Source organism: Cucurbita maxima, unplaced genomic scaffold (assembly GCF_002738345.1).
Source record: "Cucurbita maxima cultivar Rimu unplaced genomic scaffold, Cmax_1.0 Cma_Scf00019, whole genome shotgun sequence".
Classification (NCBI taxonomy): domain Eukaryota; kingdom Viridiplantae; phylum Streptophyta; class Magnoliopsida; order Cucurbitales; family Cucurbitaceae; genus Cucurbita; species Cucurbita maxima.
Genome location: NW_019272035.1, coordinates 1,469,896 through 1,492,812, shown reverse-complemented (window position 1 = coordinate 1,492,812; position 22,917 = coordinate 1,469,896). Strand labels below are relative to the sequence as shown.

General features: G+C 35.8%; 5 protein-coding genes across 12 annotated transcripts in view; 3 read left to right on the top strand and 2 right to left on the bottom strand.

Annotated features, from left to right (window-relative positions):
* The window catches only part of LOC111493755 (vesicle-associated protein 2-2-like), a 5,802-nt gene extending 2,586 nt beyond the window's left edge, over positions 1–3,216 (bottom strand). For 2 of the 4 annotated variants that reach the window (XM_023143590.1, XM_023143592.1), the window contains exons 1-7: positions 2,942–3,188; positions 2,178–2,298; positions 2,029–2,099; positions 1,847–1,928; positions 1,294–1,409; positions 602–1,228; positions 114–206 (exon numbers count right to left, since the gene is read on the bottom strand). In XM_023143590.1, the coding sequence (XP_022999358.1) occupies positions 114–206; positions 602–1,228; positions 1,294–1,409; positions 1,847–1,928; positions 2,029–2,099; positions 2,178–2,226 (1,038 nt within the window). In that variant the 5' untranslated portion in view covers positions 2,227–2,298; positions 2,942–3,188. The other 2 variants (XM_023143593.1, XM_023143591.1) reach the window with 2 other exon arrangements.
* A 3,461-nt stretch (positions 3,217–6,677) lies between these two features.
* Positions 6,678–8,864, top strand: LOC111493903 (acyl carrier protein 2, chloroplastic-like). Its single transcript, XM_023143808.1, has 4 exons — positions 6,678–6,832; positions 7,504–7,605; positions 8,337–8,459; positions 8,576–8,864. The coding sequence occupies exons 1-4, from the start codon at positions 6,767–6,769 to the stop codon at positions 8,705–8,707; spliced, it is 423 nt and encodes a 140-aa protein (XP_022999576.1). The 5' UTR covers positions 6,678–6,766; the 3' UTR covers positions 8,708–8,864.
* A 1,697-nt stretch (positions 8,865–10,561) lies between these two features.
* Positions 10,562–13,905, top strand: LOC111493618 (superoxide dismutase [Cu-Zn] 1-like). Of its 4 annotated transcripts, none has more exons than XR_002720032.1 (8): positions 10,562–10,724; positions 11,865–11,953; positions 12,033–12,134; positions 12,242–12,337; positions 12,775–12,806; positions 12,896–12,971; positions 13,255–13,381; positions 13,612–13,905. XR_002720032.1 is itself a non-coding variant. In XM_023143379.1 (8 exons), exons 2-8 carry the CDS (start codon positions 11,878–11,880, stop codon positions 13,632–13,634), a joined length of 471 nt encoding a protein of 156 aa, XP_022999147.1. In that variant the 5' UTR covers positions 10,562–10,724; positions 11,822–11,877; the 3' UTR covers positions 13,635–13,905. The 4 variants fall into 4 exon arrangements, 3 of the variants coding, with proteins under 3 accessions (XP_022999147.1, XP_022999148.1, XP_022999146.1); XM_023143379.1 differs by having other exon boundaries at positions 11,822–11,953; positions 13,328–13,381; positions 13,600–13,905; XM_023143380.1 differs by having other exon boundaries at positions 13,328–13,381; positions 13,612–13,876.
* A 184-nt stretch (positions 13,906–14,089) lies between these two features.
* On the bottom strand, positions 14,090–19,191 carry LOC111493616 (probable pre-mRNA-splicing factor ATP-dependent RNA helicase DEAH5). The gene is made up of 2 exons (XM_023143377.1): positions 15,710–19,191; positions 14,090–14,629 (listed from the first exon to the last, which is right to left on the bottom strand). The coding sequence occupies exons 1-2, from the start codon at positions 19,009–19,011 to the stop codon at positions 14,236–14,238; spliced, it is 3,696 nt and encodes a 1,231-aa protein (XP_022999145.1). The 5' UTR covers positions 19,012–19,191; the 3' UTR covers positions 14,090–14,235.
* Positions 19,192–20,125: 934 nt separating this feature from the next.
* The window catches only part of LOC111493678 (translation initiation factor eIF-2B subunit epsilon-like), an 11,986-nt gene continuing 9,194 nt past the window's right edge, over positions 20,126–22,917 (top strand). Inside the window, exons 1-4 of one of the 2 annotated variants that reach the window (XM_023143481.1) lie at positions 20,126–20,539; positions 20,991–21,221; positions 21,955–22,269; positions 22,706–22,813. In XM_023143481.1, the coding sequence (XP_022999249.1) occupies positions 20,405–20,539; positions 20,991–21,221; positions 21,955–22,269; positions 22,706–22,813 (789 nt within the window). In that variant the 5' untranslated portion in view covers positions 20,126–20,404. The remainder of the gene's footprint in view (positions 20,540–20,990; positions 21,222–21,954; positions 22,270–22,705; positions 22,814–22,917) is intronic. The other variant, XM_023143482.1, reaches the window with a different exon arrangement.

The window sequence follows — 22,917 nt, the reverse complement described above, 5'->3', positions numbered from 1 at the left end:
TTTTTTTTTTTTTTTTTTTTTTTTTTTTTTTTTTTTTTTTTTTTTTTTTTTTTTTTTTTTTTGTAAGAGAGAGCGAGGAAAAAAATTGATATAGAAAAAATGTTTTTCCTTACTTTTAAACTAAAATCTGGAGGGCGAATTGCGACAGTTTCTGGTACTAGATCCTCCACATGTGAAGCTTTATATGCTAGCCCCCCCTCAGGAAACTGATGCACAAGAGAAAAACTTCAATTGTCAAGAAACTGAAAATCAGAACGTATCAATTGATAATGACACCAATCAGATTGAACAATGACCAAGTCATGACACAGTCCAAGTAAACAGATTGCTATACAATTTCCTGCTACGAAAATTTCATTTTTTTAAGAAAAGAAACACTTTGTATTGGAAAAAAAAGGAAGATAAGGCACCCTCCCTAGAGAATATGGAAGAGGTTACAAAGAGACCACCAACAGATTCATAGACCAACAACAATTAGGCAGGATAACATCAAATTTAATAAGGAAAATGTTGATGCGATCCCTTAGGAGCATTTTTTGAGAGAGAGAGAGAGGGAGAACAAAAAATTGAACTCTATACAGAAAAGAAAGTTCTTCCTTACTATTCTTTCAAATGGTGGAGGTTGAACATCAACAACGGTTGGTGGTAGATTCTCAACATTTGAAGTTTCATATGCTCGCCAGTCCAGTGCTCCATTTTGAACTCTTTTTTTGGGGACTTCAACACTCAACTCCTCCTCCTTTAATGCTCCATTTTGATCGCTCAGTTTTAATGCTTCATGAGGTAGCTCCTCCTTTGATGTTCCATTTTGATCCATCAGTCTTGAAGTCTCATGAGGCAGAACCTCCTTCCTCAATGCTCCATTTTTATCAGATGGTTTTAAAGCTTCAATGGTCCGCACCCCCTTCAATGCAACAAAATCATCTTTGAATCTTGAAGCCTCATCGGTCATCCCCTCATTTGATTGTCCATTTTGATCTCTTAGTGACGAAACCCCAGAGGAACGTACCTCATCCGATGAACCATTTTGATCTTTCAGCTTTGGAGTTTTATTGGTGGCTATCCCATCTCTTAATGGTCCACTATGCTCGTTAAGTTTCATAACTTCATCCATGCTTGCGCCCAATGCTCCATCATCAGTAGGCGAGAGTAATGGGGAATTCAGCGGACTAATGAGAGCCACTTTGAGCTTATCCTCTTCAATATATTTACCTCCATCTTTTAAAAACTGAAAAAAGAGAGAACATTTAAAAACCTAAAGAATGAAAGCTGATTGTATCCATAAGAACTTACCATACTTGCAGTGATGTCCTCTTCTGTCATCCCTGAAGGAACAATTGTGCTTTGAATTAAAAACTTGTCTCTACACAACATATCAGGTGGAGCAGCCCGTTGAGCTTGCATTATAACTACATCATAATCACAGAAGAAATTAACTTTAAAACAACAACAACAACCATAGATAGTTCCAGATTTAGAATTTTCCTTTTTTAAAATAAGAAACATGTAATAGGGTAAGACGGTTAACCTCATAAGACTATATACCCTAAAACTTCATGGGAGACATATTTGTTAAATCCAGGACAGGATCATCTCATGATACTAGACATTCTTAAGAGTTTTTTATCCACAAAACACTGAATGGTGTATGTTTCCAAATTGCCTTTCAAAAATTTTCAAGAAGGCTTGATATCCCTCATAATTGATTCGACAAAAGAAAACACATTGTAAAGTAATACAAAATTCGTTGAAACTTGAATGGTGACACAGTAACTTCATTACCAAAATCTATAAACTCTCCTTTCTCGTGCCTAAATGTTTTAGTTGAGACTTATGAAGAACGTACCTGAAAATTCATATGTTGATTTTGGCAAAATTATTCCAACATTTGGTCGAACACAATATTTCTTAGGTGATGTAGTTTTAACCTGCCAAACATTACAATATTATTACATATATCACATGAGAAATCACAAGAATTATCAGACAAACAAGAGATGAATAAAATGAAAAGAAGGCTGTTCATACTTTAAACGCAACGTGATGATGAGTGTTATTGGCTAGTTGAACTGTGCACGTACTTTGTTTCCTCAATTCAACTGAAAACAGCAAGGTACTTTACTTCAATTCTTTTTCAATAAGCAAGCAATAACAAGTATTACTAATGATGCACTTACATATGAATTGTAATTCCTTGGGCTGAATATGCAAGAGTTTCGTACTCATATCTCTTCGTCACAATACACCAAATTCAAAAGCAATTCTTCTGCTGCATCCAAAGCTTGGGTAACAATGATTCTGCACTCAGAAAAGTTAATTTCTCATAATCGTTGACCAACAATTTGAATTTGATTAAGAAGCAAATTGAAGGAAAGAACATAGGAAAAAGAAAGAAAGAAACAATAAATCTCAAAGTTACAGATCATAAAAGTTAATGACCACGTGCTTCCCATCCACCCTGTTCTTAGCTAACAGGAAATAAAAGTAATGTCCCATTGCCCAATTTTCTAAACAAAAATCTGGGTTCCATTTTGTATCAATCAGTCAACCACAAGAAAGTCAAACCAAACCCATTTCCGGTGAGGATCAGCGACGCATCGCTGAGCTTATTCCGAAACAGATCGTTCAAAACAAACACGTCTCGAACAACAATTCGTCAGCCAACGAACAGAGTCGCTCTATACACAAATCCTATTACAAATTCCGTCCCATTTCCAAACTCAAAACACAAAAAACACCAACCTCCGATCAAACAAACACCAAAACCACACTCAATTCCAAAACTAAACAAAAAAATAAAAAAAACCAGCAGAAATTCAGCAAAATTACACACCGACAAAGCTCTCGAACAACAAAACACAACAATACAGTCAAACAAGAAGATTCTTCAACTCACACGACAAACAAAAAAAGGCAGAAAAGAATTTAAAAAAGAACTCACCCGTCCCGTAGGAGAAGAACCTGTAAGAGAACACAAAGACACAAACAGAATTGTAGACGAATTGAAACTTGGGCGTGAAAAATCCGCTTTGAATAAATAAAACCCACTGGAAACCAGAAATCGTAATAGAGTCCAAAGATTTGGTGGAATTTACAATTCCATAGGAAGCGAAAGAGAGAGAAACCCTGGAAGACTGCTCAGTGAAAGCAAAGTAGAGAGAGAGAGAGAGAGAGAGAAATGGTGTTAGTTGTACCGGCTGTGCTGTGATCTTAGCCTTGTGCCGGTGCGGCAGAATCCAATTCCCGTTTGAACATTTTTTATTTTTTATTTTTTATTTTTTTTCAAATAATTTAACAGACTTCGGCTACAATTTCGAGGCTTTTTCGCATTATTATTTTTATGGTATAATTCCACGGAATTTTCTCAATTTTATAATATTTTACTTAAATTATACCTTTTGTCCTTTTTTTTAATACTTTTTACTTTTTAAATCCAATTTTAGTCAAATTTTATAATTCTCTAATTTATGTAAATAATAATAATAATTTTACCAAAACAAAAATTATATTTTTTTTATATTTTATTATTAAATTTTTTTTAAGGGAAAAATCAAATTTTATAATTATATTAATTAAAAGGGTGGGAATATATTTTCAAATTTAAAAAGTAAATGATAATAAAGTCTAATTATTTTAATCAAAAATATATTAATAATATAACCCATTTTTAAGATTTATTAAGAAATATCATGACTAAAATAAAAATAAAATGAAACTTAAAATATCGACTCAAATATAATATTTTAATATTATTTATAGTACGTAAGTCAACGTTAGTAGTCGGCTCTATGTTCAGCCATTTCATTAATATCTTAATTAAAAGTGGTAAAAGTGAGCTCTTCATGTTAAGATTCCACATGAGAGGAAAACGGAACATTCTTTTTAAGGGTGTGGAAATCTCTCCATAATAAACGCGTTTTAAAATTATGAGACTGATGGCAATGTATAAAACAGGTCAAAGTGGATAATATTTACTAGTCGTAGTCTTAAGATACTGATTTTAAAAACCGTGAGACTGAAGACGATACGTAACAATATCTGTTAGCAGTAATCTTCTGTTGTTGTTGCACTTTATGTATCGAAAATTGATTGAAATTGACGTTTTGAAAGTACGAGACTGATTTAATCGAAAGTTTGAAATATTTAAAAGGTGATTTAATAATGAAAAGGGTAGAAAAGGAAAAGGGGCAAAAAGGTTGAAAATGAAGCATTGGATTTCATGAATTTAAGATCTGATTGAATTAGCTTTTGTCTTTTGAGATGAAATCTTAGGGACAAAAAGGTAAATAAATTTTTAAATTGAAACCTTGTGATTATCATCATCAAATATTGGGTCCCACCCAACCTCATGATATCATTTACACTTTATTTTATTTTATTTTATTTATTTATTTATTTGGTGAACTTTTGATGACCTCATAATTAATTAAAGCAAAAATACAATTATTTGGAAATTATTTTTACTATATAGTTTTATTAATCTCATCATATAGTAACTAATAAAATTAAATTTATGTCAATATTTTAACTATATAAATTTTCATAAATGTAACAAATAAAATACTATTTTTAAAAATATAACATTTTAAATACCAACACCAAAACTCAAGCATTAAATTTATAAATATCTTAACTAGTTGTAGAGGTGTATATGGGTCGAGTTCGAGAGGATCTCACAATCTCATCCCTAGGGGCCCAAGATCCTCACTAGTACACGGTCCGATGTCTGATTTTGATACCATTTATAACAGTCCACCCCTTTAGGGTTCCAATAGATGTAAAATCTATTAGGACATGTTTCCACACCCTTATCAAGCCTATTTCCAATAGATGTAAAATCTCACAATCCACTCATTTAGGGTTCAGCGTTCTCGCTAGCACATCGCCCCGTATATGGTTCTGATACTATTTGTAACAGCCCAAGTCCAACACTAGTAGATATTGTTGGCTTTAGTCTGTTACATATCGTCGTCAGTCTCACGGTTTTAAAACACATCTACTAGAGAGAAGTTTCCACACCCTTACAAGACCACTCTCAAACTGATGTGAGATCTCACGCCCTACGTAATTATATCGTGTGTTCGAATTAAAATTTTAATTAGAAAACATCATTTTCAAATATATATATATATTATAGTATGTATGTATACCAAACAAAGGAGTTGGTTGAGAATTTAAGAAAGGTTGGAATAGAAGGAAACCCTATAAAGAAGGGAGGTAGAGAGAGAGAGAGAGAGAGAGAGAGAGAGGTGGGTGAGACTAATAAAATCCACTTTAATTAATGGGCATTTATTTTGAGAAAATTAGTGAATAATTTGGTAATAAATAAATAAATAATAAGATAATGCCAAGCCTTTTTTCAACCTTCCTTAATTCCCACTCTTTTAGCCACAAACTATTTACTTTCCAGAAATACTAATATTAATTATTATAAAATAATTTAAAATTTAATTCAATTCAAAATATCAATTGATGAGTAACAAATTGTCCAATTGGGGAAAATATCAATTATGAATGTAATTTTAACAATATTTATTATTATTTATTTAATAATTTTAAATACCCATTAATTTTTACCATATATAACCTTCCATGGTTGTGACAATATTTTAACTTTTTAATATTTTATATAAATAATTAGGTTAAATTAATAAAAATAATTTTATTTAAAAAATTCGGTTGAGTTTTCAAAATTTCTTTAATATTCTCGAACATTTTTAAAAACTTTAGAATCACTTGGTGAAAAAATTTCAAAACTTTAAAAAATACTCTTATGGTCGGTACCACATTTAAAAAATATTCATGAATTTTCAAAAGTAACAATAAAAAGTTTCGAGATAATCTATAAAGTGTCACTAGATTATTTCCGTCCAAATATTAATGGTTCAAGCTCACCACTAGTAGATATTGTCCATTTTGACCCATTACGTATTGTTGTCAGTTTCACGTATTTTAAAATCGTGAGGCTGACGGTGATATTTAATGAGATAAACTACACAATATCTGGTAGCGGTAGGTTTGAGTTGTTATATAGTATAATAATCATATTGTGAGAAAACTACCCTTCATAATGAGACTGAATTTCTAAAACTCTTGATATCGAAGAGATTTTAGAACCTAAAAATATTACATAATTAAATAATTATTAATCATTATATTAAATATTATTAAATATCCCTATATTATTGAGACTAATAAGTTTCAGTTAATACCGTTTATAATTAATAATTTACATTATTTTTAACTATTTAATGTAATTTATTATTAATAAATTATTAATATTCTAATTAACTTATTTAATTATCTTTGTAATTAAACTACAATTTTAAACCAGCCCAAAACTTTTGAGGCCCATAAACAAGGCCCATGAGAGAGCTCCTTTGGATTTTCCGATTCCCAATGTTGTCCCTATTGTTCCCTGTTATTCAGAGTATTATTATTATTATTATTATTATTAAATTAAATTTAAATTTAAATTTAAAGATATTTTGAAATTCTTTTTTATTTTTTTTAAAGATATTATTTAAAATTTGAAACTTGTAATAATATTTTTTTTCAACAAATTACAGTTGGAAGTATATTTTTATTAACTTAATAACGTATTATTTTATTCTAAAAATAAATAAATAAATAAATGAGATATACAAACGAACTGCCTATTTAAGCTCTAGCATCGGCCACGTACTTACTCGCTTCGTCTTCTCCGTCCCATTTCTAGTTTTCGCCAGTCCAAATTCTCTCTCCCTTTTTCTCTATCAGTTCATCAATGGCTTCGATCTCAGCTTCATCGTTTTGCGTGCGATCTGCAGTTCCTCAATCGCGCCAAATCGCTGTAAGTTTTCAATCCTTCTCTCTTCCTCATGCGTGCATTTATGGATCCGTTGTACGTTTTCGTATTTGCCATGTCTCGTTGTTTTTGTGTAATCAATTGCTTCGAAACTGATCTTCTTAATTCCTACCTCTTGATCTGGATTTTGGCGTCCATTTCTGTTTCAATGTCGTTAATTACGATGCTTGGAGCATTTGTTTGAATCGGTATTGTGTTTGTATTGCTTGGTTGTGAAACGTATGGATGATGGACTTGGCATTATCTTTGATTTCAGAATGTTTTATATCTCTTTATGGTGTTGTTTTACTTTCATTTGTGTAATTTCACTGCTGATTTGAATTTCTTGCCTAATTTTCACGCTATTTGGGGACAGAGGGCTGAAGAGAATAGTTTTCAAACTATCAGCTCCTCTCTCTTTCAAAAATGTTCTGTGAAAATAGCCTGTTGAGTTGAAAAAAAAATCGCAACAGACCTTAATTTTCTCTCGTATTTTTTGTCTTGAAAAATTCTAAGCGCAAATGCAAACCGTAAATTACGAGCGATCCTGAAAATTTTTCTGCATCACTGCATGTGTGTGTCGATTATAATCGATCTATTGTTCTCTTTGATTTCTCTTTCTCTGCTAAGAACTTGAGCTAGTATTCTCTGCAAAGAAATTGTTTCTTGGTAAGCAGGCAGTATCCAAGCTTTCTGGTTCGAAGAGGGTTTCATTTTCTTACCAAGGGAGAAATAACTTCTCTTCTAGAAGATTACGGTCGCTTCAAATTTCATGTGCTGTAAGTCCTTTTACTGCTCTTTGAGTAAAACTTTGGTGCTATTGGGCTTCACCCACCTTTTCTTTTAAAGAATATTCTTTTTACAAGTTCTTCGATAATATCAATTTCATTTTTTAATTTTATAATATTTTTCCTTTTAATTTTTTTTTTAAATATATATATACACCATTCATTTCAATTAATCAATTGAAAATTGAGAAACACATTTCAATCAATTTAATTTTAATTTTATCCTAGTTATTTATTTATTACTTTTTTATCCACACAGCACCACTTAATTTCAACTAATCAATTAAAATTGAGGGTTAGAAATAATAATTTGAGAAATACGATATATTATCCAAAATATTAAGTTTTTAAATAAAATCTGACAATATAAATCTCATTTTTTAATTTTATTTTTTTCATCTTCAAAGTACCATTTATTTTCAACTAATCGATTGAAAATTGAAAGTTTTAAAATAACCCTGTGAGAAAGAAACATGTTTGAAATTTAAATTTTCAAAGATTTTGTGAAGAAAAAAAAATGTTAAAATGTTAAAATATAAACATAACATTTCTTTCCTTGAGTAAGAAATAAAACCAAAAAACTACTGAAAAAATCAATCACGTACACGTAGCATCATAGGTTAGGCCACGTGTCCGGGCTGCAAGAATAGAGTGCAGCCCAACTAGTACCCATACAACGCCAATTACTGTTGTTTTAGTGGTATTAATTGGGGTATGGACAGGCGAAACCAGAGACAGTTGAAAAGGTGAGCAGAATAGTGAAGAAGCAATTGGCATTGGCAGATGACTCCACTGTCAATGGCGAGTCCAAATTTTCAACGCTTGGAGCTGATTCTCTCGACACGGTGAACTTCTACTCTGACAAGAGACAATGGGCTCATATTATTATAATGTTTTTGATACTATATTTAACACAGCAATGCAATGTATGTATATGTATATGTGCGTGTGGGGTGATCAGGTTGAGATCGTAATGGAGCTCGAGGAAGAATTTGGGATAAGCGTGGAAGAGGAGAGTGCGCAGAGCATCACAACCGTCCAAGAGGCTGCAGATATGGTCGAAGTTCTGATCCTCAAAAAGGGGAGTGCTTAAAAATCCCACTCCCTTTCAGCATCTTACCTTGTTTTTTTTTTTTTCTTGCCCATTCTGTTTCTTTTACTCGCACTACTACTGTCACACTGCTACTCAACGTAGTATTAGGTCGTAAAATAATGATACCACCTTTTGTTTCCCAATCTTCTCTCTTTAAGATATCTTTACTTTCACATCGCTAACTAACAAACTAAGAACGGCCATGACTTTATTATAAGTAAGAGAAAACCCAAAGCTATGAGGTTTGAGTTTTATCTTGAAATTGAAATTACTATTAAGTATGTGAGTTAATTATTAACGAGGGGGAGGGGATTGAAAATAAAGTATGCTTGGGACTGAAATGAAAATTGAGAATCATTAAAGAACAATTAACCTGTTCACAACCATAAACCGTGGCACATCGAAAATTAGATACAAAATTCGTATTATATTTCTTACCATCGTCTTCTCAATGGCCCCCATGCTCGCGTGCATTGGACTCTTTCCATTTCGCTAACTTTTCTTCAATTTCTAGACCTGAGATTGACCTGAGGGGAATTTTTGTTTTCCACGAACTTTTCTTCGATTTCCAGACCTCTACTTTTTGGAGTGGTGGCTAATCTACTTTTTGGAGTGGTGGCTAATCCTCTTTTTGGAGTGGGATAGAATTCTGTATAATACTGCAATGCAAATTACCCATGAGGGAAATTTTTGTTTTCGCGGAGCTTCAACGTGGCTGAGCATGAAGAGTTGTTCGTGAGTTGATTGCAACAGATGATCTGATTGCGACCAAGGTTTGGAAACTTGCGCGTGTTCTTCTTTCTTTGTTCGGTTGTTCGAATAAGTCTAAAATTTGAGATATCCTACTTTGATTTGGATTTGGATTTTGGAATGATTTTCATCGTATAGGATTGTGTTCGAATTTAATTGAATATCAGCGAAATAGGTCTATTTCACATCACGTTTATGCAAGTTTCTCAAGTTTTAGGGCTTATGAGTGCCAACCTTCTTCTTTCATCATAATCATATTGTTGAGGGTCACCATTGGTGTTTTGTATTGTATATATGTATATATATATATATGCTATTAAATTTCTTTCATGACCCAATGTATATCTATAAAATCATCGTTCATATAATTATAATGCATCGTTTCAGTGCAATTTTTTTTTTTTTTTTTTTTTTGGTTAGAGTTAGAAATTTTAATGCCCACAATAGTTTTCCTTCCAATTCATCCCTATAAGATGATCAACACATGAGTCAGTTCTCAATCTTTGAGTAAGTTAAGAGGACCGATGTGTACCAAGACATGAGATGACATCACGATGTATGGATTGTGTTGTCGGGAACCGAGATGACAATGAGATCTGAAGTTGTGGCGTCGCAGACGATTGACCATGCACGCACGAATAGCATGTGTGGCTGAACAAGTTTGTAGATTTTGCATAAGGTGTATTCGGTTGGCGAAAGCAAAACCTCGCCGAAGGTCTGATGAAGCTATAAAGTGGGGCGATAAATGTGAATGGGGTTTGAGTCTCCCTTAAGAATTGTCATGAGTGTGTCAAGATCACAATGCGCGGTCGAAAATGTATGACTGTGACAGTTAGTAAGTTAAGTACTACTACACGATTAAAAATACTCATGAGCTTTTAAAAAGAACACTAAAAAATTTGAAGATAAATGATAGGTCTCAAATAGAATCTTCAAAATATTCTTAAAACTTTTATGGTAATTTTGAAATTATTAAAAAAAGATTTCTTTGATAAAATATTATAATTTTTCAGCAAAATTATTTGTATTTTTATTAATTTAGTTGAAATAAATAATAAATAAATAAATTAGAATGTAGTCTCTGAATCTCGATTTGCCTTAAAACGGTAGTCCACACGTGGTGTCTTATGGATTCGCAACGACGATTTCATCCCTCGCTTCTTGTATGTTCGCTACCGACTCCTCCAGCCTCCTCCATGCATACAAATCTCGCGCCACTTCAGTGCTCTTTAACGTCTCTTTCCACTGCACTGAAGGCTCATCCTTGGTAATGATTCTCTCCCATTTCTTCTGTAATTTCAGTGTTCTTTTCTCTCTCTTTTTTTTTGCCGGATTATCGAATTCTGTGGTGAAGCTAAATTGTTGTATCTGATTTTTGTTTGAATTCTGTTTTCGACTTTTTTCTTTTTTTATAATTGCGTATTGAAGATTTAGGGATTGCGTTGTTTATGCTTTATTACTTTCCAGTTTCATATGGTTGTTACGTGTTATAACTCTTCGCTGAGATTTATATGGTTCTGATGGCTGTGTTTGATATCATTTTAATTTCTAAGTTACCTATTTCTGGTACAAAAGCAGCTCACTACTTGGAAATGAGCTTATGAATTTTGGAAGTAAGAAATTTTTTAGACTACATAAACGAGGATGGTCAGCAGTTCTAGAATTGTTTGCCAAAAGGTATGAGTTTTGAAATTGAATGAAAAAAAATTAAAAGCTACATATAGATAAAGAACATAGATAAAGAACCTGTGAGATCCCACATCGGTTGGGGAGGAAGGAGAACCAAACATTCTTTATAAAGGTGTGAAAACTTCTCCCCAGTAGACGTTTTTTAAAAACCTTGAGGGTAAGCTCGAAAGGGAAAGCCCAAAGAGAACAATATTTGCTAGCGGTGGGCTTGGACGGTTATAAATGGTATCAGAGCCAGACATTGGGCGATGTCAACGAGGAGACTGAGCCCCGAAGGGGGTGGACACGAAATGGTGTGCCAATAAAGACGTTGGGCCCCAAAGGGGTGGGTTGAGGGGTTCACATTGATTTGAGAAGAGAATGAGTGTCAGTGAGGACGCTGACCCTGAAGGGGTGGTGGGGTGGATTGTGAGATCCTACCTTAGTTGGGGAGGAGAACGAAACTAAACTGATGAGTTCTTCACCAACCTGGCTGACTACAACTTGAACTGCTTTAAGATGTTGAAGATTAGCATTGATCTTGTCCCCAAAATTTGGTCACTGGGATGATTTTTTGTGTCTTTCAGATTTTTGCTTTAGTGAATTCTCATTGTTCGTTGACTATCACCATGAAGAATATGTTCAAAAGTGAAATTTCCTTGGTTTACTTTATTGATTAGCATCCAATTTTACCAGTTATTTTAGCTCTTCTGATAACCTTCATTGGGTTTAAGTTCAGTTAACGCAAAACAATGGTGAAAGCTGTTGCTGTTCTCGAGAGCAATCAGGGAGTGAAGGGAACCGTCTTCTTTAACCAAAATGGCAATGGTAGCTCAAATCGTAGTTGGAAATTTTAATTCATACAGATTTTTTTTTTTTTTTTTTTCATAGTTAGTATATTTTTCAGGTCCAACTACAGTTAGAGGAAATATTTCTGGCCTTATTCCAGGGCTTCATGGTTTCCATGTTCATGCCCTTGGGGACACTACCAATGGTTGCTCATCGACTGGTACGTTCTCATGAGTAACACCCTTTTAGTTCCTCAATGTTAATTACGGAGGGTCCATTGGAACTATTGGCACATTATGACTCTACTTGCAAGCAAATTGCTCGCAGGGCCTCATTTCAACCCTGAAGGCAAAGATCATGGTGCACCTGATGATGAGAATCGTCATGTTGGTGATCTAGGAAATTTGGTTGCTGGCGATGACGGTGTGTTTAGTACGGTTCCATATTTCATTTCATTCTCCCTGAATTTTTTTAGTAAACTGGTCCCCAAATGATTAGCCCCTCCAAAATGCATGACCTTGGATTCTTAATGTGAGATTCCACAGGATTCTTAATGTGAGATTCCACGTCGGTTGGGGAGGAGAACAAAACATTCTTTATAAGGGTGTAGAAATTTCTCTCCCTAGTAGACGCATTTTAAAATCCTTGAGGGAAATCTCCGAAGGGAGAGCCCAAAGACAACAATATCGGTTAGCGGTGGGCTTGGGTTGTTACCCCTCATGAATCCAGCTTCCTCCCCATCTCCTATTGATGACAATATTAGAATAAAAATCATGAATTTCATGTTAAAGCACTCTTTCTTTTCCTTGTTTAGGATTAATTTGACATGATTGTAAAGATTGTTACTGTCTATTATACAGGTACTGCTACTTTCTCTATTATTGACAAACAGGTTTGGACAATTTCATTTTTATTTGGATGTTTCGCCATCTCTACTAGAAGTCTCAGCTAGTGAGCATCATGGCTTTCTATGTTATGCAGATTTCCCTTGTTGGACCGAATTCCGTTCTTGGAAGATCTATTGTTGTCCACGCCGATCCCGATGATCTTGGCAGGGGTAATATTATATTATAAATATTCATAGCTATATTTCCAGAAAGAATCCCACAGATTGTAACTTATTAATAGGATCTTCTTCGAATTCAGTGATATCCTTTTGGGGTTCTTTGCCTTTTTCACTTTGTACGTGTAGACATCCATTTTCTTCACATTTATATAACTAACTTTACTTGAATCTTAAACCATGAGATTATTTAATGTGCTGGAAGTATCGATCTTTGAAATGTATGTTTCCCTTTGATTAATTATAAGCCTACCCTTTGTCTTTGCACGTCAAGTAGGTGACCTCCACCAGGATGACCAAATAAAGAAATCTGAAGCATAATCCGTGAACTGTTTTGATCTTGTCTGCAGGTCAAACTGAACTTAGCCTGACCACTGGCAATGCGGGTGAGAGAATTGCTTGTGGTAAGTTACAGAATTTCTCATTACTTTGTTGGTTTTGAAGTGGTTGCTATATGTGACAAGTTGTCACATATAACAACAATGGTTGTGCCCCCAAATAAATCATCCATCGAGACGTTGCACACATATTTTAATTTGCACATGGCGTATTGATTGGCACTTTTTGGGACAAATCTGTTCTCGAGTTAACTTTTTGGTTGGCATAAACATCCATTATTCGGTGTTTCTTGCAGGCGTTATCGGGCTGCAAGAGTGAAGTACATTTCGACCGCCATGTTTTAATGATGAGCGATGAAGTAGCGGAGTATGCAAAGCTATACTTTGGGTTTCAACACATATGCAGTGTATTCAACTTGTAATGTGAAAAGGTATGAAAAGGCATGGTGAAGTTGGAAGTCTTTTATCATAAGTAAATAAGATTAGAGTTTATTGTATCAATACTCCACACTTCATATAGATTTACATTATAAACAAATGATATTTTGCTCCTTTCAACAATTTTATGCAATTATAAAGGTTTTTAAATCATAGATTACATATAATTAAATATTATGAATCCAAGGTTAATGGAAACTATTCTAAACAACATAGAAAAAGAAAAAAAAAACATTAATAGTCTAAATCTAAACAGAGAAAATAAAAATGGCTCTTATCAAAGATTTTCTTGGGTTTCCCCTCCCTTTCTCTCTTTAACTCCACAACCCAACAACATTCATGGGAAGACAACTTTTCACATATATAAATTGCAAAGGTCTACCCTCCAGAGATTATACTGCAACAGGGATATATACATTTATGGCAAAAGCCTATAAACCTACACAGTCAGCCAAATATGGGACAGAAAGAAACGACATGGATTAAGCTCGTCTCTTACTCAATCGCCAAGAGTTAGGTTCGTGATACCTGTCGTAGAGTGGTTCGATCCGCTCTTGTCGCTTTCGCTTACTCATCTTTGTTGGGTCTGCAACTTTGAAGTATCTTGGAGCTAGTTCAACAAGCCATTTGGGATCTATGACTGTCACTTCACGCATGTACTCTTTTGTTGTCATGACTAGCTCGTGGTATATGACCCAGTCGGGTTGTCTTTGGAATAAAGCGCTGCTTGGATGGATATAAACCGGTTGGTTCTCAACTAGCGTTCGATAACCCTCTTGAGGATCCTTTCTGGCTGCGTGGAAAAAGAACCCTGCTGTAATTGCCTTCCTTATCTGTGTGAAATTCTTGCCTGCACTCACCACGTCCAGTTTATACCTGAAATTGGGCAAACGTGTGTGAGCTAGAAAGCGAGGAGTCTGATAGGAACATTAAGATGCTAACATCCAAGAGACAATAGTTGAATGACGATGGATAAAGCAAAAACTGATAAAAGAATAGCAGATAACACTAGCTAAAACTCCCCCAGAATTTCTCTCTACCAGCGTTTCTATATACAAGATGAAGTGAAGAATCTTAGAAGTTGCTTTCATAAGATGAAGTGAAGAATCTTAGAAGTTGCTTTCATAAGCGGTAACTACTGCTAGCAGATATTGTCTTCTTTGAGCTTTTCCTTTCGGGCTTTTCCTTAAGGTTTTTAAAATGTGTTTGCTAGGAGAGGTTTCTACACCCTTACCATGAATGTTTCATTATTCCCTTCCCCAATCGATGTGAGATCTCACACAAGCCCAATGAATAGAGAAGTAAAAGTTAGTCACTACCACCTACGCCTCAAAATCATTTCAACTCAACTTTCTACATACAAACATAATTTTGCATCTCACCAAAGTTCATTCAGCCACGCTTTCCAAATTCTTTAACAAGAAGATGCCCAAGTTTCCTCACCCAGGATAAGAAGTCTGCAAGTTCAGCCTGATTCTGTTCAGAGTGTACTAGAGTCCATTCCTACATGTTAACTATCTGTTTGTTTTTAAAGAATGTACAAAGCCCAACTAAAGGGGGGTCCAAACCTACACTAAAGAAAATGACTCCAATCCAATAAATAAGACTTGGTCCATAATCACAAAAAGGTCGTGCAACCAATACCCAAATAAAATCATTAAACCTAACAGCTTCCTATACCTCCTCACACGATCTTTCTAACTCTCTAAATCCTTATTCCTCATAAGCCAAATATCCCACAAAACAGTAGAGGAACTAGTGTGCCAAAAGGAAGACCTCAAAAGCACCTTATCCACCCTAGAGCAACCATCTCTACGCTGTAGATGTAAACTATATGTTTAAACAAAATAGAGGAAAAGCAAATGCGTGCATGCAAGACAAGACAACAATAGATAATCGTAGCTGAAGACAAAAATTTAACAAAAACAATATCAAGAGGAGACTAGAAGGTCCTACTTGTCCATAATTGAAAGAAGTTGTTTCCTCACATCCTGTGCTCTCCTCAAGGATCGAGATTGAACAAAGTTTTCAAAACACCAAGGGCCTGAAAAGTTTTTGGCTTTCCACGCCTCATAAACTGCAAGCAAAGTAAGATGATCTCCCTCTGGCTGGAAAAACTTGGCCCTTTTCTGATCAGCCTGGGCTTGTTTTTCCCTTGGCCTGTAAAAGATATTTCCAGTCTGAATCATTGCAATTATGGTCAAAATCTCATCACTACATCCAAGATCCACACTAGCTAGCAGCATCTTAGACAAAGGTGGATCTAAAGGAAATTCGGCCATTTTTCTACCCAACTTAGTCAGAAGTCCTTCTTCGTCCAGTGCTCCTAGACTGTAAAGTTGTTCCATTGCTGAAATTAGTGCTTGGGGTGAAGGTGGATCCATAAAATCAAATGATAGGAGATCATTTATCCCCATGGCTTTCATAGTAAGAGTAGTATGACCAAGATTGATTCTCTGGATTTCTGGTATTGTTGTAGGAGACATCTCGTTGCGATAAGCACTCTCAGTATAGAGGCGGTAACATTTTCCAGGTCCTGTTCGCCCAGCACGCCCCGCACGTTGTTTGGCTGATGCTTGTGAAATTGGTGTGATAACAAGAGAATCAAGCCCTTGCTTTGGGTTATATACATTCTGTTTAGCAAACCCAGGATCAATAACATAAAAGATTCCATCTATTGTCAATGAAGCCTCAGCAATGTTAGTCGCCACTACAACTTTCCTCTTACCAGGAGGAGCTGGTTCAAAAATCCTGGACTGCATTTCACTGGGCAAGGCACTGTAGACTGGTAGAATAATTAACTCGGGAACATTTTTACCGAGTCCTTTCATTCTCTCGTATAGAGACTGACATGCAAAATCAATCTCCTCCTGGCCAGTCAAGAAAAGAAGTACGTCACCTTCAGGCTCTGTCAAATGGATCTGCAAGACTGTGATTAAAGCAGCATCAAGATAATCAGTTTCTGGCTGCTTAGTATAGAGGATCTCCACAGGGAAAGTTCGCCCAGGAATTGTAAAAATATTACAATTAAAGAAATATCCTGAAAATTTTTCGGCATCTAAAGTAGCAGATGTGACAATCAGTCGAAGATCAGGTCTCCTTTTCACAAGTTGCTTCAGCAATCCAAAAAGAACATCAGTGAAGATTGTTCTCTCGTGAGCTTCATCAAGCATAACTACCGAGTACTGTGACAAGTTATCATCAATCAAAATCTCCCTAAGAAGCATACCATCAGTCATATACTTGATCACAGTATCAGGTCCAGTGCAATCCTCAAAACGAATTGCATACCCAACTTCCTCTCCTAAGCGACATCCAAACTCTTCAGCAACCCTCTTCGCGACAGACATTGCAGCCACCCTACGTGGTTGAGTGCACCCAATTTTACCGGAGGTTGTGTATCCAGCTTCAGCAAGATACTGAGTTACCTGGGTTGTCTTACCTGAACCAGTCTCACCAATGACAACAAGTACCTGATTATCATGAACGGCCTGAATAAGTTCTTTCTTCAGCTTGTAAATGGGTAAGCTTTGCCTCTGTTCCTGGATAGAGAGCTTCGATTTCTGCCCGAAACTAATATCTTTTCCATAAGCATCCTTCTTCCACTCAGGCATATCATAGGCCGACAAGCCAACGCCCCTGAGCTCCTGTGCAAGATGCCTCTCACCAGTCTCTGGCATAGGGTCTTCCCAAGGTCGATTAAGATCCTTCGGAATTGAATCGAGCATGGTCCTTTGCTGCTGCTCACGAACTTCCCTGCGCTCCTTAATCAGTGCAGATTGAAGTGCAGCTGCCCGGCTCAGAGACCCTTCCGGATTTTTGAATATCTTAACTGGCGACATGTCAATTGAGTATCTACTCTGGCCTTGCAGAAATTCAGGCTCGTCTTCATTCAACTCAATCTCAAGCTCCTCTTCAGCACCCTCTTCTTGATATAATAGCCCATCTCCCTCATCATCATATGAAGGATAGTCGTTTACACTTAAAACACCAGAAGCAATCAGTTGTTTGGCTTCCCATCTCTCAGGTGAGCTCATTCTCTTCAAAGGTCTGCGTGAAGGAATAGTAACATCATCTTCCACAATCTTAATTCCAGAAAGGCCAGTCCTAACCACTGGGCCATCATCCTTCGTATTTGAAGGATTCATTCTAGGACCATCGTCGGCATCTTTTTTCTTCAGCGGAAGCAAATCCTTACCAGAATGTTGATCCACGTCCCTCATAGAAAGGCTCAACTTTTGCCCTGAAACTGAAATAACCTTGACATAAACCTCTTGATCTCGCTTTACAACATCCTTGGCATTGGTAATCCTTCGAGTAGCCATCTGAGAAACGTGAACCAGACCCTCCTTGCCTCTGAAATCATTTATCTGGACAAAGCAACCCGTGTCCATCACTCTAGAAACTCTACCCTTGTAGACCTTGTACAATTCAGGTTCGTGATCGACAGGGAGGTGTCGCCCATTTTGTGTATGCTTGTCCCTATCATCTCTCCAATTGCCATTACCATCTCTTGCATCCCCTGTGTAACCTTCATTTTCTTCATACCCATTCCTCTTATTCCGATCCCTTGGCCTTCCACTTCTCTGATAATCATCACCACCATCATCACCACGATCCCTACCACCATGTCTCTCATCCCTTTCATATCTATCCCTGCGCCTATCTCTATCCTTGTCTCGATCCCAATCCCGATCCCTGTACCCATCTCTATCTCTATCTCTATCTCTATCTCTATTTCTATTTCTGTCACCATCTCGATCCCTATCCCTATCCCTATCCCTGTCTCTGTCTCTGTCTCTTCCTCGGTCCCCTGCCCTCCCCTTGTATCGATCATCCTGTACGTCTCTGTCCCCACGCTTCTGGTGAGCCTCCAACTCAATTTCCTTCACGAGCTCCTTAGCTCTCTCCTTATCATCCCCGATCGCCAAGGCCCTAAACTTGCCTTTTTTCCCATCTGATTCCTTCTCCTTCTTGAACTCCTTCTCATTGTCATCCTTCTGCGGAGGAAGAATAAGGTGAATGATCCTCAGGAGCGAGCGAACAAAGTAATCGGGCATTTCGGCACCGTTCTCCTTCAATTTGGAATCGAACTCGTCCACCGTCTCACATCTCCGGCCCATCTCAGTTATGAACTCAGCAAGTACTTTATCTCCGAACCCTAAATGAGTTTCGAGCTCAGAACATACCTTGGAGACGAGGGATAAGTACTCGAGCTTCTTCAATCCATCGTCGCCATTAGCCGTGGAAGCAACCATCGTCGAATTCGAGAGAAACAGCACAATAAAATGAATCAAGAGAATCTGAAGATAAAGATGAAGTGATTTGAGAGATTTCTAGGGTTTGTTCTAGATAACTGATTATTGGGGAAAATCGACTAAGCCCAATCACCAGAAGCTGCACATGAGCGCTCCCCTGAGTTTCCTTCTCCTATCATGACACTCATAACATCTTATTGAATTTTTATTTTATTTTCTTTTCTTTTTATTAAACGTTCAATTTCTATTTTGTTCGATTAAAAAAAAATAAAATAAAGCAAATTTATTTTTTAAGATACAAATTACTTCAAATTCCCTACGACCCTTACAACATGGTCACCTTACTTACTCCTTACTTCTAAGAGTAGAGACTATTCCTGCAAACTATCATTAGTTTTTTCACCATGTCTTTGTCCTCACTCACATGACATTCTCAGAAACTTCTCAAGAGGTCACCGAACCTATAATTGTTCTAAGCAAAACATACATAAACTATGAAAATTCATATTATCGAACCATTGAAAATGAGGGTGCATCTTGTTGGTATAACTAGTAACCTTCATAGACATCTTATTTTATGGTTTTTGGTTCGTTCATGTACTTCTCTTTTGTTTAGATGTTACAAACTTAGAACGATGTAATGATTCAAATTCAAGGTTATATTGGATGAAAGTCCCAAATCGGCTAATTTGGGGAATGATCATGGGTTCATAGTCAATGAATACTATTTCCATCCGTTTGAAGCTTTTTGGAGAAATACAAAGCAAAGTCATGAGAGCTTGTACTCAAAGTGTACAATATCATACGATTGTGGAAGAATTGTGTTCATCTAACATGGTATCAGAGTCATGTTCTAAACTTAATAGAATCTTTAAATATTGAACAAGGTATTGTGAGCCGACTCCAATGGAAGGAGTCGAGCCTCGATCGAACAAAGGGTGTACTTTGTTCGAAGGGAGTCAAGCCTCGATTAAGGGAGGTATGAAATGATGTATTTTTTATTTTTTATTTTTTTTTTAAGTAAAACAAATAGAAGGATGATGATTGAGCAAATAGGAAAGATTCTTTTACTTTTTCAGAATAACATATTATAATTATATTCCACTGCAAACTCCTTTTTGTTATCAGAACTTTTGTAAAGACGCCATTAGATACCATCTTGAAGCTCTGAGCTTATTCCCAGCTCACGAAGAGGGAAAAAAAACACCAAGATTCTCAGGCTTTCGTCTTCCTCATTAATTCCTAGAGGTTTTGATTAGGCTTTTTTCCGTTCATCCAACCGGGTCTCAATTCCATTTAATCGGCCATTCGAAACTGCTAATCGTCGCAGTGCTGCTGCTCTGCACATCAATCTTATTGCATAGTGTTTTTATTCTTCGAGAAAAACGAAGAAATGGGTGCTCAGAGAAAGGGGGCATCGCGGGTTTCCGAGGACTCCGAGGAGTTGGCACGAGTTTCGTTGCAGGCAGTTCTTCTTGCCGATAGCTTTACCACTAAGTTTCGTCCCATAACGCTTGAACGACCCAAGGTATTTTCCAGATAATCGGAAATGTTTCTTCGGAATTATAGTTCGTGCGTATTTCTTTCTCTGTGTTCAAAATTTAGCTAATAGTTCGATACTAGTTTGGAAACTTCATTCGCGGGCTGTTACAAAATAAAATAAAATCCTGTTGTAAAATATCAAGCTTCGTGCAATTCAAGTTGTCACAGCTATATGTTTACTTGCTACACAAGTTATTATATGCGAACTTCATCATTTGGTAGCAGTTAATACAACTTAAAACTTCAAAACTAGAAGCTTAGCTATGCCAATTATCTATTATTTCGTTTGCTTCATTTTGTATAGGCACTTTGCTACAAGCTGATTGCATAGAGATCACGTATGAAGAACTTAAATAAGTTACAACGTTTTTGAAGCATTGAAAACTTGTATGATGCTTCTTGTTCCATTAATATTTCCCTTTTTTTAATATCTATAGGTATTACTGCCGCTGGTAAATGTCCCTATGATTAATTATGCCTTATCCTGGCTCGAATCGGCTGGTGTTGAAGAGGTGTTTGTATTTTGCTGTGCTAACTCGAAGCAAGTAATTGATTACTTGGAGAACTCTGAGTGGGTATCCCTACCAGACTTTGCAGTCACAACTATAGAGTCGCACAACTCCATTAGTGCTGGAGACGCCCTGCGTTTGATCTATGAAAGAAATGTGGTACGCATGTCTGGAACTGATCTATGGGACTATTTTTAATACCCGCTTCTCTATAAGAACTAAATCCTGACACATGAAATGGATTTTGATTGATGCATTTTTATCCATTCCCAAATCCAAATATTCACTCACATTTATATATTTATGGATTTTGAGCTTTTGATACATTTTGTTCCACTCTCAAATATCATTTCTTTCCTTAGATATCTGTATCATGAGGAGCGGTCCATTCAGTTTAAGTTTGAACAGCATATGGCTTCAATTTGAAGTTTAACCAACTGATGCATGGTTTGTAATTTTGTGAATTTGTTTTCAAGTGTTAAACTTTATTTTTGGCAACACTGACTGTCTTGTTTGAAAAGAAAATAATTGTTTACACATTAGTGTTTTTCTCATAGAAAAAGGATATTCATATATTGACTTTTTTGTTATAAGAAAAGGAAGTTTTTGTTAGTGTATATAATGTTAAAAAGTGATGTATGTATGGTGGCACCTCTACCTTAATGCTGTAAGACATTCAAGAGGGCAAATTTCTAAAGAGAAAAATAAACTTTCTACTGTCACTTTTTCATTTACCACACTACATTATAAATTTGATTTACAGTGCCAAAAAACTGCCATAATGAGTGGCTTTGCACTTTCATAACCTTTGAGTGATTCATTGTGCCATCCAGTTTGTATAGGTTGTTTCACTCAGGTGTCTTATAATACCTCTAAATTTACCCTTTTGAAGATACATGGTGATTTTGTACTTATCACTGGAGACACCATAAGCAACATGCCACTTACGCAAGCTCTTCAAGAACACAAAGATAGAAAGAAGAAAGATAGTAATGCCGTGATGACTATGGTTGTCAAACGGTCAAAGCCTTCTCCAATCACACACCAATCTCGGCTTGGCACTGATGAACTGTTTATGGCAATTGATCATAATTCTAAGCAGCTCTTATACTATGAGGATAGGGCTGACGATTCAAAAGGAATTATACATCTGGACAAGTCATTGCTAATGGATAATCCTTCCATATCACTTCATAACGACTTGCAGGTTATTTAATTTAACTTCAAGTGCTTATCTTGTTTATTTTTGTTGTTAATGTTACATCTTGAGTTATAATTTTTCATGATAAGAAGCAAATTGCATTGCTAACAAAAAATGTAACATGAAGAGGTCATGTGGTCCAAACACGAGATAGGGACAGGGGATATTACAAATTCTCCAATTAGTCTTTTCACGATAGGCTTTTGTTGCATTTTGCATTGAAGGGTCTAAAGCTTATAAAAACATGTCTCGAGTGTGTTGGAACACTTTTTAAAAATCAGACACATCTTCACATTTCAGAATGTGTTGGACACCGACAGTTACAATAGGAATTATTGTGCATCTGGCTCCTAGCTTTGTATATCTTGTTAGTAATTGATAAATGCAGGAATGGCATCATGTCAAAAGAAAGGCAAGACTAAATCATGTTTATGTTATGCAGGATTGTTATATAGACATATGCTCCCCAGAAGTACTCAGCCTGTTTACTGACAATTTTGACTACCAACATCTACGTCGCCATTTTGTCAAGGGTTTGCTCTTAGATGATGTACGTATACCTTATTATGGACCTGTAGCCTCTTTTTTTTTTTTTTTTTTTTTTTTTTTTTTTTTTTTTTTTTTTTTTTTTTTTTTTTTTTTTTTTTTTTTTTT